The 19068-nt window shown below is 39.4% G+C and overlaps 1 protein-coding gene across 1 annotated transcript in view; it reads left to right on the top strand.

Moving 5' to 3' along the window:
• SEC23A (SEC23 homolog A, COPII coat complex component) overlaps window positions 1-11168 on the top strand; it is a 70762-nt gene extending 59594 nt beyond the window's left edge. Inside the window, exons 18-20 of the mRNA XM_079771008.1 lie at window positions 3285-3440; window positions 5125-5190; window positions 10645-11168. Of these exons, the coding sequence (XP_079627134.1) occupies window positions 3285-3440; window positions 5125-5190; window positions 10645-10734 (312 nt within the window). The 3' untranslated portion in view covers window positions 10735-11168. The remainder of the gene's footprint in view (window positions 1-3284; window positions 3441-5124; window positions 5191-10644) is intronic.
• The last annotated feature ends 7900 nt before the right edge of the window (window positions 11169-19068 follow it).

A 19068-nucleotide genomic window follows, 5' to 3' on the forward strand; every position in this document is an offset into this window, starting at 1 on the left:
TGTGTACATAGGTGTAGTAGTCTTTTCCTTTCACTGTATAGCTAGTGTTTTCCACTATGATAAACTTTTATTTCCATTTCTATAAAATATGTATAAAATGTGGTTCTTCCTACTTCATTTGCAGTTGACTCACCTGTGATAATTTTATCTTTTTGTCCACACATGATTAAACAAATCTGTACTAATAATAGCTTAAGTGGTCATCATGCCCTCACACATCATGCCCTCACACATCACAAGATGGCCATCACAAGTTGGCTGCATGCGCAGGGAAGGCGGGGCCCAACAGAGGAGGCGGGTTGCAGCAGGAGAGGGCAGTTGGGGGCAATCAGGCTGGCAGGGGAGGGCAGTTGGGGGCAATCAGGCCAGCAGGGGAGGGCAATTGGGGGTGATCAGGCCAGCAGGCGAGGGCAGTTGTGAGCAATCAGGCCAGCAGGAGAGGGCAGTTGTGGGCGATAAGGCCAGCAGGGGAGGGCAGTTGTGGGCGATCTGGCTGGCAGGGGAGGGCAGTTGGGGGTGACAAGGTTGGCAGGAGAGGGTAGTTGGGGACTATCAGGCCAGCAGGGGAGGGCAGTTGGGGGCAATCAGGCTGGCTGGGGAGGGCAGTTGTGGATGATCTGGCTGGCAGGAGAGGGCAGTTGGGGATGATCAGGGCAGCAGGGGAGGGCATTTGTGGGTGATCAGGCCGGCAGGGGAGCAATTAGGCATCAATCAGGCTGGCAGGGGAGCGGTTAGTGGGCAATCAGGCTGGCAGGCAGGCAGGGGAGCGGTTAGTGGGCAATCAGGCTGGCAGGCAGGCAGGGGAGCGGTTAGGAGCCAGCGGTCCCGGATTGTGAGAGGAATGTGCGACTGCCAGTTTAGGATGACATCCCCTGAAGGATCCCAGATTGGAGAGGGTGCAGGCCGGGCTGAGGGACAACCCCCCGCACCCCCAACCCCCGTGCACGAATTTCTTACACCAGGCTTCTAGTAGATTTATAAGAAGCATAGTGTTGTGAAAGTAAAAGCATTGATATATACATAGGCAGATCATACTTTTGGGTTTTACCAAAAGGCATTAAGAGGGGAATGAAGAATCAGCCTTTGTCAGTGGGCAGACTTTCCTTTTCATTATTTTATGTAATCATTTAAAATGTTCTTTTTTTTAAACATAGTTTTAATTTTTATTTTTTAAAAATATATTTTAATTGATTTCAGAGAGGAAAGGAGAGGGAGAGAGAGATAGAAACATCAATAATGAGAGAGAATCATTGATTGGCCCTTGACTGGAATCGAACCCAGGACCTTTCAGTCTGCAGGCTGATGCTCTATCCATTGAGCCAAACCAGCTAGGGCATAAAATGTTCTTTTTTTTTTTTAAATCCTCACCCAAGAACATGCTTAGAGAGAGGAAGGGGGAGAGAGAGAGAGGGAGAGAAAGAGAGAGAGAGAAAGAAAGGAAGAGAGAAAGAAAAAGAAAAGCATTGATTGATTGCCTTCTGTATGTGTTCTGATTAGGTATCAAACCCAAAACCCAGGTATGTATCCTGACTAGAAATTGAACCAGCAGCCTTTTGGTGCACTGGATGACCCTCAACTAACTGAGCCACTCTGGTTAGGTGTAATCATTTAAAATGTATTCCAGATGAAGTAGTTACTAGTAAAGGTTTTTGTGTTTATTTGTTTTTGTTTAAAGTGAAAGTGAGTTTATTAGTGAAGCAGTGAGACAGACAACTCCATAGATGAAAGCAGCACCCTTTTAACCTAAAGTGTTTAAACAATAATCCACATGATCTTGAAAACTCATTGAAAGCCTAAGTGAATTAAAATTTATAACTTCACTTAATTGGAATGGTAAATGATTGAAAAGAGCAGAATATTTGAGTAGCCATTAAAGTACTGAGCAGAACTCTTAATTCATTCCTACATTTATTCATCCAGCCAATATTTAAGTGCCTCCTCTGTATAAAAAAGCACTGTACCTGGGTGCTTTGAAAATAGACATTCTTTAGTCACAGACCCACACCCAAGTTTATAGTCTAATATTCTAATAATGTGTGCATTATTATCAGTCAGAATTTTTTAAAAATTGTAAATGATTTTTTATTTGCACTATATAGCAAAGGCATTGCTTAAAATATCTTTTTAAATGATATTATTTGGGACTTTTAAAAGATTTAGGATTATTTTTAATTGATACCAGTTATTAACATCCTTTATTATTATTATTTTTATGAGTTAACAAATAGTTTATTCACCTTTTCTCCTACCTGTGGATGTTTTAGTGAGTTCTGTTAACAACCCTTTTTCCATGTTTTTAATAACCTCACAGTTTTTTTTTTTTTAATATACTTTTATTGATTTCAAAGAGGAAGGGAGAGGGAGAGAGAGATAGAAACATCAATGATGAAGAGAATCCTTGATTGGCTGCCTCCTGCAAGCCCCTTACTGGGGATCGAGTCTGCAACTCAACCATGTGCCCTTGACCGGAATTGAACCCAGGACCCTTCAGTCTGCAGGCCAATGCTCTATCCACTGAGCCAAACTGGCAAGGGCACAAACAGTTCTTATTGCCTGCCTCCTGTCACTGGTTGGTCTAACAATTCACTGAGCAACATTATTAATGTTCTTTACTTTTTAAGAATAATTCCTGTAACGTGATAGAGCTAGGTTTTTGCATATTTCTTTGTGTGTTTTTTTATAATGTTCATATCTTCAAATCACTTGTTAATGTGCTTAAGGAAAAAATCATAAATGTAGATTATATAAAACTATAGAGTATGTTGACTGATTCAGTTAACTTAGAAACCAAGCCGGGTTTAAATTTTTGGATGATTTAATTTGGAGCCATTTACTTTAATGAAAGAATTGATTGAAATGCTCTTTTACAGGTATATTATCTTGATAATAGTATTGCTATTATTATTAAAGTTTTTATGTTTACTTATCTTGCCAGAATGTAACTCCATTGGTAAAGACTTCATAATAATAGGTCATTTAGAAGTCTCTGGGAAATCTTCTGTAATAAAAACTTCCCTCATTTATCATAAGCTTAGGTAGATAGCTTTTAGTAACATTAATTTGATAAGTGTATTGTTTTAAAGGAGAAGAAATATCCTGATTGTGTATCTATTTATTCAAGAACACTGAAATTCATATTCTTAGCTTTAAAAATAGAGATAAATGGAATAATCTATAATTTTCTTATTATCTGAAGATTATTTCTGTTGAAAAAAATGTCTTTAAAATTTTTTAGATACACAAGAAATTAAAAATAATAATTCTGTTAATTGTTTTAAAATAAGACCATAGCCCAATGGCGCAAGTCAGGATACCAGGACATGCCAGAATATGAAAATTTCCGCCACCTTCTGCAAGCCCCAGTGGATGACGCCCAGGAGATTCTTCACTCCAGGTTTCCAATGCCGAGATACATCGATACTGAACATGGCGGCAGCCAGGTAAGCACTGTTAATCTGTGTGTTTGTTTGTTGCTGCTTTTGCAATGAATTGTTCCTATTTGCCTTCTGACTTTAATTTGAATAGACTGGTCTACCAGGCAGATAGGAAGGAGAAGGTATCTAGAGTATGTATACTTACCTTTTGCCATAGTGTTGAGAGCAGAGCTATACGATTATTGACTAGTGGACTAATGCTGGCAGTTTCTCCATTTCTGCCTCCAGCCCAGCTCCAATAACAGAGCCAGGTTAGTGTTATGGTGGTATGCCAGCTCCAGGTGAGCAAGAAGACATGGAGAATGTGGGAAATAACTTAGTGTACTTTTCTTAAAGCTGTTATTTACTGATTAAGTCTGTGAATATGAAGTTTATGGTCACATAGTTTTCCTGTTTTCCTCATTCTATCATTCTAGTTTTCTAGAAAATGTCATGCAAAGGAAAGCATTATGGTATTAAAAAAGGTTTTGTGGTTTTTTACAGTTACATGAGGATTAAACAAGATAACATGTACATATACACATGGCCCTTTTGATCCTTTCAGAAGTCTAGGCTAGGACCCCTTAACTTACGTTATTAAAATACATTTTACTGTACTTATTTCAGTTATAATAAATTAGTTATAAATTGTTTTAACTAAAGTCTATTTCATTTGCTTGTTAAAGGCAGTGATCATACTTTTTATTTTTGCTGCATTCCTATGCCTATTATTACAAAGTAGGTAGTAAATACCAATAACTGTTCTTCAGAAATAACAGTAATTATTATTAGCATTTTACTATATTCAGAAATATTAGCATTTTATATAGTAGCTACTGTGTATTGAGAATTTGCAAAGCTAATAGTTAGAACTTTACACACCATTTCTCATTTGATCCTCCTAATAGTCCTTTTGTTATCTCTCTTATACAGATAATAAAATTGGGACTTGGGTTACTTGTGGCCTAGACAACATAGTAAATGTAGGAGTTGGGATTTGAATCTAGATGTTCTAACTGTAGAGCCAGTTGTCTTGTGCTAAATTGTTTACATAGATTAGAAAAAAAGATTCTGTATGGTACTAAGTTTCAAAAAATGTGACAGCCTGTGATTTTCCAATATAAAATAATCATTTATGACTGGTTCTCTCATTGATGTTTCACCATGGCAGTGCTGTTTTCCTCTTTTATTCTGGCTTTTTCATGATGATAAGGCACAGTGGATAGATGGGTAAAATGTTGGGTAGTTTGTCTCATAGACTAACCTACAGTTTAAAAAGTTTGAGAGTTATTGTTTAAAGTAACAATATGTAGGTTTTCACAATTTTTATTTTTAGTTATTAATATTTCTTTTTATGATTTTTATTTTTATCATATTTTGGAATGTCAAACCTCTGATGATGTTTCAGACCAAGTGCTTAATAAATTTCATACTGACCTTGTCATAATTGTTGCACACATAATTTTTATATGCTGAGTATTAGACTCAACAATTTATTATTTGCTGTTATGAATGTATGATTTGGAAAGAAGAGAGTATATTTATTATTTATTTGTAATGTATAGTGGCCTACATATTTCAAAATATAGTTCATTTTTTAAAAAGTTATATTTTAATAAAATTGATTTTAGATGGCATGATATATTTGTTCAACTTAATATTGACTAAACCTGTTTTTGATGGATAATGTTATGTCTTCTTTGCTTTCAAGGCCCGTTTTCTGCTTTCAAAAGTCAACCCTTCACAGACTCATAATAATATGTATGCCTGGGGACAGGTAAGTGTAAATAACAAATCTTGGAAGTTATTTCTTTGTGTATTTATAGTTTGTTATTTTCGTGAGAACTACATTTTCCCTATATTTGATAACAATTTCTGTTGGAAAAGCAATGAAAAAATAAGAGTAGAAAATAGAATTAGTATTTGGTGACACCATAGAAAATAAGAAAGTGACCATATCAAATAGATGGAACCCTTTCATATTCCAAATTTAGCACCACACCCTTGAGAAAAAAAGTGTATAACATAAGATAGAAGTGATTATTTATTTTAATTTTTTAATATATTTTTATTGATTTCAGAGAGGAAGGGAGAGGGAGTAAGAAAAGAAACATCATTGATGAGAGAGAATCATTGATTGGCTGCCTCCTGCATGCCCCACACTGGGAATGAGTCCTCAACCCAGGTATGTGCCCCCCAACCAGGAACCAAACCGTGATGTCCTGGTTTATAGGTTGATGTTCAAACACTGAGCCACACCATCTGGGCAGAAGTGATGATTTAAACTTACTGTTAGGCCATGACCCACAAAAGGCTACAACAGTAAGCCAGGAGAGGTCAGGGATTATAGCTGAGCAGGAGAGCCTGGAGGCCTGGAAATCATTATCAATATGTTTTAATTTGGTAAAAGTTTAACCTCTTGGTACATATATCAACATTTATCAAGTGTACAATAGGCAGGACTCGATATTTGTACTTGAGGGCACACAGCAGACATTGCTGCCTTTGAAGAGCCTATAATCTACTAGAGGCCTGGTGCACAAAATTCATGCACTGGGGGAGGGGGCCTGTGCCCTTTCACAGTCTGGGAGCCCATGATTGATTGCCCTGCAGAGGTGGGGGGCCCTGCCCACCTGCTACAGCGCCACCGGCCAGGTATCCTAGGCCTTCCTCTGCGGTTCTATCAATCGCAGGGCTCCATGATGGATCTCCCCAAAGAGGTAGGCCCTGCCCACCCTGCCAGGGCTCCACGATGGATCTCCCCCTAGAGGGATGCCCCGCCCACCTGACACAGCACTGCCACCGCCTGCAGCAGAAGGGTGTGTGATCAGAAAAGGGGACATTTCCTTTTAGAATGGTTATTATTTCAGTAGGTGGAAATTACCTAAGGAAGGGAATTCTAGGTAGAGGGTAGTAAGGGCTAAGGTACAGAGTACATTTAGGCACAAATAGTAGAACATAAAAACTAGAAATGCATCGTACATCCAAATTGTGGAGGACCTTGAATGCCAGGCTGAGGACAGAGGAGATGAGTCTTCGTTAAGCAATAAAATGCTATTAGAGGTTTTTAGACAGAGGGGGAAGTTTGAGTCTTAGATAATATAGTCGCATGATGAGATTTATTGGGAGCAGCCTGTAGCTTGAAACTATATCTACTGCCCTATCTGGTTTTTCTCAGTGGTTAGAGCATCAGCCCGAGGACTTCATGAAGAATCTCTGGTTTGATTTTGGTCTAGGGCATGTACCTTGGTCGCAGGCTCAATCCCTAACCCGGGTGGGGGTGCATGCGGGAGGCAACCAATTGATGTGTCTTTCTCACATTGATATTTCTCTCTCTGTCTTCCCTCCTCCTTCCACTGTCTCTAAAAATCAATGGGGAAAAAATATTTGGGTGAGGATTAACAAAACAAACAAACAAACAAACAAAAAAGAAACTGTATCTACTGAAGGAATCTAAGTGAGAGAGAATGAAGGCAAGATGGTGAAAAGGAACTGATTTGGGACATAACTCCAAAGTAGACACCATGAGACTCGGTTAGAAGTTGCAGGAATGTAAAAGTTTTTCCAGGGCAGGACAGCTATACACAAAATCTGAATTCTGATTGGATCCTGGATTAGAGGGAGAGATATGAGGGAAAGAACGTAATTGGGGTGATTTGTGAAATTAGAGTTTGGAATATATGTCAGATACCAGTATGTGGTCAGATTTCTTGAGTGTGATAATGGTGTCGTGGTTATGTAGGAGATTGTCCTTGGTCTTAGGAGATACATCCTTAGGGGTTTGGGGGTAAAATGCCATGATGTCTTCAACTTGTAGAAATGATTCAAGAAGAAAATGAAAAGGAAAGTTATATAGAAACATAAAGCAGATGTGGCAAAATATTAATCAGTGAATTTATAGAGTATGTGGCTGTTCATTGTACTTTTTAAAAAACTTTTCTGTAGGTTTGAATTTTTAGAAAATAAATAGCTGAAGGAAAACAAAGTAATTTGGGGTTATGGCCTAGGTAACTAGGAGAACATGTGTCAGTGAGTGGGAGACCAGAAAGAACTTCTGATTTTAGACACATTGAGTTTGAGGTACCATTTAGATTAAGCCTGCTGTTGGAAATTTTGGTTTGGTGATCAGGGCAAGGATGTGAAAGTTGATTGTGGAAACCTGATACTTAAAGTCATTACAGTGGATGCTTGTCCAAGGAGAGAGTAAAGAGGCAAATGAGGAGTGAGATAAAACCTTGAAGTATGAGTGGTAGGAAAATTTTATAAGTAATCAAAAAGGTGAACAGAAAATGAAAAGAATACCATGTTATAATAGGTGAGGGAGGACTTTATAAAAGGAAGAAGACGAGGTAACAAACACTGAGATGCTACAGACATTTAAAGGAGGATAAAGACTGAAAAAAGGCAAATAGATTTGGTGACTAGAAGGTCATTTGTTGCCTTTGATAAGCAGGTTTAATATAGTGATTGAGTAGAAGTTTGTAAGGAATTAGTGGGTATAAGTAAAAATGATTTTTTTCTAAAAATACCCTGAGTTTAGTAGGATAAAAGGATGATTATTAGAATTAGGGCACAGAAGTTATTTGTAGACCAAGTTTAAGGAGCTAATATGGGGACACACAAAAGAACAGCTTATAGATGTTTAAGATCCTCAAAAGGAGACAGTGTGATCACCAGCACTACATACATGGAAGTGTAGTATTGGTATTTCTCCATAAGCAAAGGGTGAGAAGGCTGAAGATAAGAGTTTGAGAAGGGAAAGCTCATCTTGGATAATTGCGTTTCTTTTCAATAATAGAAAATTACTTGCTAAGAGCGAGAAATGCTGGGGTTAAAGCTAGAAAATAAAAAAGATTAAAAATAAGTACAAGAAGTATAAGAGATCAACAGAGTGTGAATAAGAGGCTTTTACAGAAGTGGTGAGGGCCATTTTATTTACTAACAGTTTATAGAGCATGCTTCCATAATGCTCATTAACTATGCTTTGTAGTTCAGCTATTGCATGAGAGATGAAAGACTTTGGGGGTAATTTGGAGCGGAAGGTAAGAAAGATGGGCACATTAAAGAATAATTTAGAGCAAAGGTAAACAACTGACTGTTATGTTTTGGTTACTATGCTTTGGTTTTTATGCGCTACTATTTAATTATTAAAACACTTCTGTGAGGTGGGTACTATTAACCCTATACTTTAGAAAAGGAAATTAAAGCTTTCCAAGATCACGTAGCTAAATTGTGGCAGGGTCCAGATTTGAACGTAGGCCAGTCTGACTCTAGAATCTGAATTTTTAATCACTAAGCTAAATTGATGACTGCAGTTTTATGTAATTAACTTGGTAGCCAGGCATTTTACTAAAAAATATGGATTCTAATACCTTAGTTTTCTTTCTGCCAGAAAACAAGTACCCAGTATCTATGGGTGGCCTGAAGAGGGCACCACTGCAACGCTGCTTCTGTGACAAGATGCTGCAGCCTTGCTGCAGTGCTTCTTATACTAAATCACATAAAGCTTGGCCTTTCTGCCTAATCTTGGTTGTATTTTAAAGAGAAAAAGGGTGCATTTGAAAGATTGAGATCAACCAGCTTCACATTTTTGATAACATTTAGTTGAACATTTATATTTATAATTTCAAATAAGATCTAAAATATAATTTAGAAAATCCATATTTATATTTTGTCTTGACTGGGAAAAATAGATTAGAGTTTGAGTGAATTGAGATGGGGGAAAATATGTATAAAAAACCCTATATAATAAAAGGCTAATATGCAAATTGACCGGACACACGAATGACTGGTCACTATGATGCACACTGACCACTGGGGACAGATGCTCAATGCAGGAGCTGCCCCCTGGTGGTCAGTGTGCTCCCACAGCGGGAGTGCCACTCAGCCAGAAGCCACCTCATGGCTGGCAAGTGCAGTGGCAGTGGTGGGAGCCTCTTTTGCCTCCGGGGCAGTGCTAAGGATGTCCAACTGCTGCTAAAAATTAATATAGGAAACCTTCTTCTTGCTGTAATAAAAATTCATTATTGATGTCTTGGGTTGCCAGGGTCATTCTGTCCATATTGTTTTCATTCAAATAGAAATTAGGAATTTCCCCTAACTCTTGTGAATAACTTACTAGTAGAATCTACAAAGTAAATTAAAATGACTTGGACACTTGTAAGCATAGTTTATTTAAAAATGTTTGCTTCCTTATAGCTGGCATTTCTGTTAAAATACATACAATTTTAGTAAACAGGCAGCAATAAGGAGACTTATTCTTTAAACGAGATAAAAGCACCAGTTCATTAAAAAACATTAACACTATTTTAACTTGGATATGGAGCTATTTTTAACACCAATAGAATTTAATATGGAGCTCTTGTAACACCAGATATTATGCTCACTACTTGGAGTTGATTCAGACCTCACAAGTTAAAGGACATGGTCCATACCAGACTGCCTGCACTTTAGATGCTAGCTGCAAGTAGGATCCCAGGCTACCCACACTTTCGACCAACTAGCTAAGTGTGTGTTTCCATGACTCCCCTTAGGTTCAATAATTTGATAGAACAACTCATGGAACCTAGGAAAGTACCTTATTTATGATTATAGCTTTATTATAAAGATTACATTCTAGGACCAGCTAAATGAAGAGACAGAGTAGGCCTAGAAGGGTCCCAGATACAGAGGTCTGTCACTTCTCCATGGAATTAGTGTGTGACATCCTCCCAGCACATTGATGTGTTTGTCAGACAGGAAACTCCACTGAGCTTTGGTATCCAGAGTTTTTTTTGAGTGCCTCCTTTCCATAGGTGTTATTGATTGAATCACTGGTGCCTCACTGAACCCAATCTTCAACTCCCTGCAACCCATGGTTTTCCCTTTCCTTCCTCTCCTTCCCCCTCCCTGGAGGTCTGCCTGTCTTAAAGCCCCAACACTCCAATCACGTGGTTGATCTTTCTGATGACTGGCCTCCATCCTGAGTCTTCTCATCTCATAGCATAAACTCAGGTGTGATCTGAGGGGTTCATGAAGAACAAAGACACCGCTGTTAGGAAATTCCAAAGATACAGAATCCCCTCTCAGGAACCTAGGGACAAAGGCCAGTCACATTCTTTATTTCACAGCAGGAAAGGAGGCATTATTGTGCTTAAAATGATTTACTTGTTTGTTTTAAACATTTGCTTATACACTGCTTATAAATTTGATGGTATCACACTGTTTAAATAGCAAATATCTTTTTTCCTAGGAGTCTGGAGCACCTATTCTCACAGATGATGTTAGTTTACAAGTGTTCATGGATCATTTGAAGAAACTTGCTGTGTCAAGTGCTGCTTGAAGTGCTAAACATGTTAAAGACATTTAAGAAGATGAAATAATATTTCAGTTTTCTTTTTCTTTCTTTTCAATTAATCTGTGGAAATCAACAGATATCTCTACACTCTTGTTTTAGTATGGTTTGAGGCAACATATGCTAAAATATTCACATTTATAGATTAAGCTGGAATATAAGAGCAATACGAACAAACTTACTTTGCTTGCCACAGTATTATAACTGGTTTTGGAAAATTGAGGTCTTTATAACTTAATTATGTTAAAGAGTAAGAATAGAGTTTGTCTTATACAAAAGAGACACAACTCATTTGTATATTGTAGACCAAGTGGCACTGAATATGTATACTGACTTTTGAAAACTTGTTTCTTAATTTTAGCTAGAAAGTAAACAAAATCATCAACAGTAATAAATGTGGACATTTTTGCCTGTTCATTGAATATTTTTCTGTGATTTTCATCACTTATGTATACAGTATTTCTGTACTTAATCTGTTAAGGCAAATTATTTTTATGATGATTTGTTTAGAAATTATTTGACTATATATAGTAATTTTCATGAAGATAATATAATGTCTTTGGTCATCTGGAAAAATAGTTTAGAGATGAAAAATTTTTTTTGGTAACAATCCCCAATCTAATAATAAATATGAAGTTCCCACACATACCCAACTTATGTGATTAAACATGATTTTTTTAAAAGGGAGATAGAAAATAAACCATTTTGTGAGAGTATATTTTAGAAAGCCTTTACACTAAGAAATGACTTGTAATTATTAAAACAAATTTGGTTTTCTCTGCATGGCTATGTTTTTTCCCTTTGTTTTTCTGAGGTAAATTTTACACTACTAGTAAATCCCTCAGTACTTTAACACTATTTTGGAAGTTTACACATTACTTTTTGTTTCTCCTTCCATTTTGTGAAATTTATTAAGTTGTAATTCTTATTGAAACAGTATTATATAATATTTTGTTGAATTATCTCATGTGATGCTCAGTTCTATTTTGATTTATTCATTAGTATCATTCACCTTTACCTTTTAAAGTTTACTTGTAGCAAATGTTTACATTGCTAAAGTCAGATATATTTAATAATGAACTTACATCAAGTACTGCAAAAATGAGGTGGTGCTATGATACATGCTTAGGACAGTTTTGATGATTGTGCTTGCATGAACACAATTATATGATGGTAAAAGAGACAGACACTTTAAAAATGTTTATGTTTTACTTAAATTAAATAAGTTAATCTGTTCCATTTTATTTGAATTGAATTGTGCGAGGCATAAATACCAATAAAATATACTTTTTCTCTGTTTTCCTGCTTATTTTGAAATCTAGTAAAGCCTGAGTTGCCTAATGTAATTGTAGAGCATTTAAAGTCTATTAGTAGATGAAAGTCATTCATTTTTTAAAATGATAGCTTTATCAAGATGTAATTCACACACTATACAACTTACCCATTTAAAGTGTACAGTTCAATAGGTTTGAGAATATTCAGACTTGTGTTACCTTCACCACAATCACTTTTAGAGCATTGTTATCCCTCCCCAAATAGTTATTCATTTTTGCTATAAGGGATTGTGTTTTGAAGTTAACATGTTTTGAAATGAGGAAAGACTCTGTGATGATAATAGATATTTAATTTGCCTGGCCCCTTACCTATGTCTTTTAAGAATATAGTACCCCTAAATTATCCTCTACTTCTCAGTTAAAGGGATGGGATAAGGATGAACAAATATATCATTTTATCCTTTTAGGCTACCATTTGAAAGAGATCACCCTGGATCATTTTTGTGTATATGTTTTAGCTATTACTAAATTGCTAGCTATTTAAATAGACTGTTGATGGAACAAATGAAGCAAAGAAATATTTTTCAAGAAAGAAATGTCTTTGAAATTAATCTCTAAAGCTTCATCATATTACATGTAGAAATTGGTTCTTTAGTTCATAAGCATAAACTTTTTTCAATATAATTTGTTAAGAATACACTATCTACAGGTGTATGATAATTAGATGTGACTTCACTTAAGCATGGCAGGTAAATGCTGTTCCATCTTCCTGCACACAGAAAGGCGGGGCTATGTATCTGAGCATTTTATAATAACCTTATGATCTTTATTTTTCTCTTTCCTTTTATAACCCTGTGGTCTTTCCAACAGAGATTCCTGACTTGGTGTAGTGGGCCTGTAATATTTTTTAAGTAGAGAAGGAGGAACTGAGTATTGATGGAGGCTTCATGATCTGTAAGGAACTGTGCGCAGTGCTTTGATGTATGTTCTCACTTAACAATTGTAACATGTAGACACAAAGGATGTTAGTACCCCACTGTTATGGTTAAGGGAATTGCAATGATAGGATCAGGCCAATAGGGATTCTTTATTTCAATCCAAAAACAAAATAATGATTACCCGCCCTGGCTGGTTTGGCTCAGTGGATAGAGCGTTGGCCTGCGAACTGAAGGGTCCCAGGTTCAATTCCGTTCAAGGGTATGTACCTTGGTTGCGGGCTCGATTCCCAGTAGGGGGCGTGCAGGAGGCAACCAGTCAACGATTCTCTTTCATCATGGATGTTTCTATCTCTCTCTCCCTCTCCCTTCCTCTCTGAAATCAATAAAAATATATATTTATAAAAAAAATAATGATTACCCTTGACAGTTGGAATGCCCAGTCCGTTGGGAGAATCCTATCTAATAAAAGAGAAACATGCAAATTAACCATCACTCCACTTCTCCCACAAGCCACGCCCACCACCCAATCAGGAGCAAGTATGCAAATTAACCCAACCAAGATGGCAGCGGCAGGAGATGAGAGAGCAGGAGGGAGGCTTGGGTTTCCCTGGTGATGGAGGAAGCCAAGCTTTCCGCACACCCTGGCCAGCCCAGGCCTCCGCTTAAGGCTACAAAGTTTCAATTATAGAAGATAAATAAATTCCAACAGAAATGGCTGCCGCCATGGAGCGAGCAGAAGGCTTGGCTCTGCTCCAGGCTACAAGTTTTAATTGTAGAAGATAAATAAACCCCAGATACCAGGGCCTCCACTTGGGTTGTCGGGGGTCATGGCCAGCCTGCAAACCACCACAGGCCCCTCGCCCAGGCTGCCCCACGCCCCAAGGGAACCCCCACCCTGATCCGGGACACCCTTCAGGGCAAACCAGCTGGCCCCCACCCATGCACCAGGCCTCTATCCTATCTAATAAAAGAGTAATATGCAGATTGACTATCACTCCAACACACAAGATGGCTGCCCCCAAGTGGTGATAGATCCTGCCCCCATGTGGACACAAGATGGCCAGCAGGGGAGGGCAGTTGGGAGGCACCCGGCCTGCAAGGGAGGGCAGTTGTGGGCAATCAAGCCTGCAGGGGAGGGCAGTTAGGGGTGACCAGGCTGGCAGAGGAGGGAAGTTGGGGCCAAACAGGCTGGCAGGGGAGTGGTTAGGGGATGATCAGGCTGGCAGGCAGAAGCAGTTAGGGGCAATCAGGAAGGCAGGCAGGCGAGCAGTTGGGAGCCAGCAGTCCTGTATTGAGAGAGGGATGTCCAACTGCCCGTTTAGACCCACCGGGATCGGGTCTAAACAGGCAGTCAGACATCCCTTGAGGGGTCCCAGATTGAAGAGGGTGCAGGCTGGGCTGAGGGACACCCTTTCTCCCCCGTGCACGAATTTCGTGCATCGGGCCTCTAATCTATAATAATCCTATCTAATAATAGACAAATATGCAAATTGACCATACCTCTGACACACCCACAAGCCATGCCCACAAGCCACACCCGCCATCCAATCAGAGCGAGTATGCAAATTAACCCAAACCAAGATGGCTACAGCCACAGAGAGCAAGGTTTCCTAGGTAACAGAGGAAGCCAAGCTTTCCGCCTGCCCTTGCCATGCCTAAGCCTCCACTCAAGCTACAAAGTTTCAATTATAGAAGGTAAACAAATTCAAACAAATGGCGGCAGGATGGAGCTTGAGAGAGCAGGCCAGGGTTGCCCCCGGCAACAGGGGAAGCAAAGCTTTCCACACACCCTGGCTGGGCCCACCCGCTTAAGGCAACAAAGTTTCAATTATAACCCCAACACAAATGGCTGTCAGCCTTGGAGGGAGCCCCAGGCTTGGCTTCGCTCCAGGCTACAAAGTTTCAATTGTAGAAGGAAAATAAATTCCAGATACCAGGGCCTCTGCTTGGATTGCCAGGGGGCGTGGCCTGCCTGCAAACCACCACAGGTCCCTCGCTCAGGCCACCCCACACCCCAAGGGAACCCCCACCTGATCCGGGATGCCCTTCAGGGCAAACCGGCTGCCCCCCACCCCTGTACCAGGCCTCTATCCTATCTAATAAAAGAGTACTATGCAGATTGATCATCACTGCAACACACAATATAGCTGCCCCCATATGGTCAAAGATCCTGCCCCCATGTGGACACAAGATGGCCACCACAAGATGGCCAGCAGGAGAGGGCAGTTGGGAGGCACCCTGCCTGCAAGGGAGGGCAGTTGAGAGGGACCAAGCCTGCAAGGGAGGGCAGTTGGAGGTGATCAACCCTGCAGGAGAGGGCAGTTAGGGGTGACCAGGCCGGCAGAGGAGGGAAGTTGGAGGCGACTGGGCCTGAGGGAAGGGCAGTTTTTGGGGACCCAGGCCTGCAGGGGAGGGCAGTTAGGGGCAAACAGGCTGGCAGGGGAGCAGTTAGGCATCAATCAGCCTGACAGGGGAGTGGTTAAGGGGTGATCAGGCTGGCAGGCAGAAGCAGTTAGGGGCAATCAGGAAGGCAGGCAGGCGAGTGGTTGGGAGCCAACAGTCCTGGATTGTGAGAGGGATGTCTGACTGCCCGTTTAGGCCCGGTCCAGGTAGGACTAGTCCCAGATTGGAAAGGGTGCAGGCTGAGGTGAGGGACACACACCCCTGTGCATGAATTTCGTGCACCGGGCCTCTAGTGTCAAATAATTCATAATTTAACATACACACACTTGCCCTGCTTATCAGCTATCACAAGTTAACTACTATAACAAAATTAAAATGTCCCAAAGTGTTTTCAGAACTAATTGTATTTTCTAGTAACCACTAAATCTATGAGGATCTATGGTTAGTTAAACTGAGTTTCCTATGTCACAAGTAACTGGAAAAACCATACAACTTCCCAAAAGTTATGATGAAATCCCAGCCAGGAATCATATTCTCACACTAATGTTTGGATATTAGTGATCTAGGCATCATCTATTCATGGAGCCACATATGTGACTTGAATTTACTTACAACTAAGGAAGAGTATTGTGTTTACTTTTACTGAAATATTTATAGCTTATGTCTGTACAGCGCATGTCAGAGCACAGCCTGAGCTCTGCACGGGCACTGATGCTCTGAGTTGCTCTGAGTCCATATATTCTCCAAAATTCTTCCTGTCTACGCCTGGGCAGATCCCTTCTCAAACCCTGTACTAACTGTTGGGAACTTAGTCCAAGCTCTTCCTTTTTCTTCTGCTCACTAGTTACAGCTGTTGGGTCCGAGCCCCTCTGCCTGGGGCTGGACCTCCTTGGACACGGGGACTTAGAGAAGCCGTGAGAGGTTGTGGGTGTATGAGAAAGAGTCTTTATTGCAGAAGCCAGTGTCTATAGAGTCATCAGACAACGAGGTCTTTCATAACAGTGTCCCAATCAGGCAGGCAGCAGTACACGGGCCGGTAAATAGATGTCTTTCCTACAAAGCAGCTTTAATCTCTGTACCCACAGATATTATCTGAGGAGCCACATGCTGCCTCTAAACCTATAGCTTTACATAAAAACAATGCCTGAGCGCTCCCTTAGAGCTACTGCCTCAGTAGCCTTGCTGGCTCAGCAGCTTCTTCCTGTCTCTCCTGCCCAGCACACTCTAGCTGGTGAACATGGTAGCTATAGCTGAGCTCTCTATGAGCTCTTAGCCTTACATCGTAGCAGTACCAGCTCTCAGCTCCGTGTCTCCAGCTTCATCTTCGCACTCCAGACTAGCTGGGCAGTAACCTGTATATTACCCCAGAGACAAAGAAGGCTTTGTGCCAATAGTGACATCAATCATTTTGGCTATAGAAGGACACACAGGCACAGTATGCCGTGAGATCGCTGTGGTCTTGCACCTGCTGAAAAGTATGTTGGAGCACCCCGATTAGGCCCACGCTTAGAGCCGCCTTAAACATCCGGTGTATTCCTAGACAGGGCCCCACAGCACATTACAGTCTATAGTATATATTTGTAGACATTACCATTTTTAAAAACTACGTAAGATATGGGAAAAATTATTGCCTCCTTTGAGATGGAACCCCTAATTCAGAAGGGTAATAGGCTAATGATACATATCTAATCATGGGCAATCTTTGTGTTTCCTTCACTGAAAAGGTAAGGTCCACAGAAACTGTCAATGTCATTATCATAATATTAACATACCAAGTTTGGGAAATAAATTAATGATAGAACTAAAACAAGAGCGTATAATAGAGAATTAGTGGAGAAAGGAGGTGATTACGAAGGAATTTCCAGGTGAACTTGTACTTACTATAAGAGAATGAATAAACTCTCTTCTATAAACCAAACACAAAAGAGATTTTCAAAATGATAAAGCAATGCCACTATCCTTTCTATTTTATTTTTTTTGCCTTGGATAATAAGCGTTATTTTCATAGTTCTGGAAAAACACTCAAGTCTCAAAGCCTTCAAGACCCTCCAGGGTTTCTTACTACATTAAGAGTGTGTTGAAAGTAAATTCTAATAATAAGAAAATTGGCTTTTAACAACATACTACAACAAACCTTCACAGTGTTTGTAGAGAGCACCTGGGAAGGCACATGGGCATGTCTTTAATTATTCTCAGCTGAATCCAGTGGTGTTAGCAAAGCCACGTCCTGGAAACACGCTTTGCCAGAGGCTGGAGTGTTGTCAGGTTGACCTTCAGCCCAGGTGCCAGGGGGTGGGTTTTGTTATTTAAATCCAGCCAAGCACCAGAAATGAATACAACTCGGGCCCACCCAAGAATGCACATAATCTCCTTTGTCTTGACTTTTAGTAAAACTTCCTGTTTTTTGTTGTATAAAATAAACGTGCTGTATTGGCTCTGGGTCCCTGTCCCTGTCAGAGGACAGTGGTCCTACGTGGCCCTAGCTTTTTCCTTCTATCTCTGTGTATGTCTCTTTCTTTCATTTCCTCAATCCCCAGCAGCCCCTACTCAGGAACTGGACCACTCTCCAGCTGCGCTGGATACAGAGAAGAGAGAAATATTCACAAGTGTTGATACTTGGTAGCTCAGTTCATTTTATCCCTCTTAATATTGGATTTCATTAAACTCTTACCCAAGACCAGCTGTGTAGAGGATCTAATTTTTGTTAGCATTTTGTAAAATGATGGCAGTGACTCCTTGGTAGAAATCTATATCACAAAATGGTTACACTATTATGTCTTTTTGTGATTGGAAACAATAGTTACATGATCTTTATATGTATTTCTCTTTTGTTTGCCATGTAAACTATAGAAATAACTTTTATGCACTTGTGTATTTACTAGTTTGTCCTTTAAATTTCATCAAACTACTATTAAAAATAAGACGTTTGCTAAAATATTATAGAAAATGAAGTATTTTATTTGGAAGTGTTGATCTGCTTTAGGTAAAATTAAAATGTATTAACAATATTGAGAATCATTGGCATATGTATATGTTTATTTTCCATATCATAGATTTTAATTTATTTTGCAACTAATGAATTTTTATCATTGTAAAAATGAAGTAAAGCATATAAAATAAAATGCATTTCTAAATTATCCATGATGTCACCTTCTGATTATAAACTTTGACTTTATTTTGTGTCTCTGTCTTTTTCTTGTTCTTATAATGTTGGCTCAGAAAGTTACTGTGTCTGTCAGCAGAGTCCCTTGGTGCTTACAATGCAGAATGCAGTTGAGGGAGATGAAAGCAAGACCATAGTCCCCACTAACCTATTTTAGCCTTTGTTGCTTGTGCTTTTTGTGTCACATCCAAGAAATCAGTGCCTAGACCAATGTCATAAAGCTATTCTCCTATGTTTTCTTGTAAGAGTTTTCTAGACTCAGGTCTTATACTTAGTCTTTAATTCATTTTGAATTGGTTTGTGTGTATGGTGTAAGAGAAGGGTCCAATTTTATTCTTTTGCTTGTAGATATCCACTTTTCTCAACACTTTTTGTTGAGGAGACTATTTTTCCTCATTGTGTATTCTAGACATCCTTGTAGAAATTCGGTTGACCATATATGCATGCTGTTCCATTGGTCTATATGCGTGTTTATTCCAGTACCATTCTGTTTTAATTACTACAACTTTGTAATGCACTTTACAAACCTGGAAGTGAGATGTCT

This window comes from Cnephaeus nilssonii (assembly GCF_951640355.1).
Source record: "Cnephaeus nilssonii genome assembly, chromosome: 1".
Taxonomy (NCBI): Eukaryota; Metazoa; Chordata; class Mammalia; order Chiroptera; family Vespertilionidae; genus Cnephaeus; species Cnephaeus nilssonii.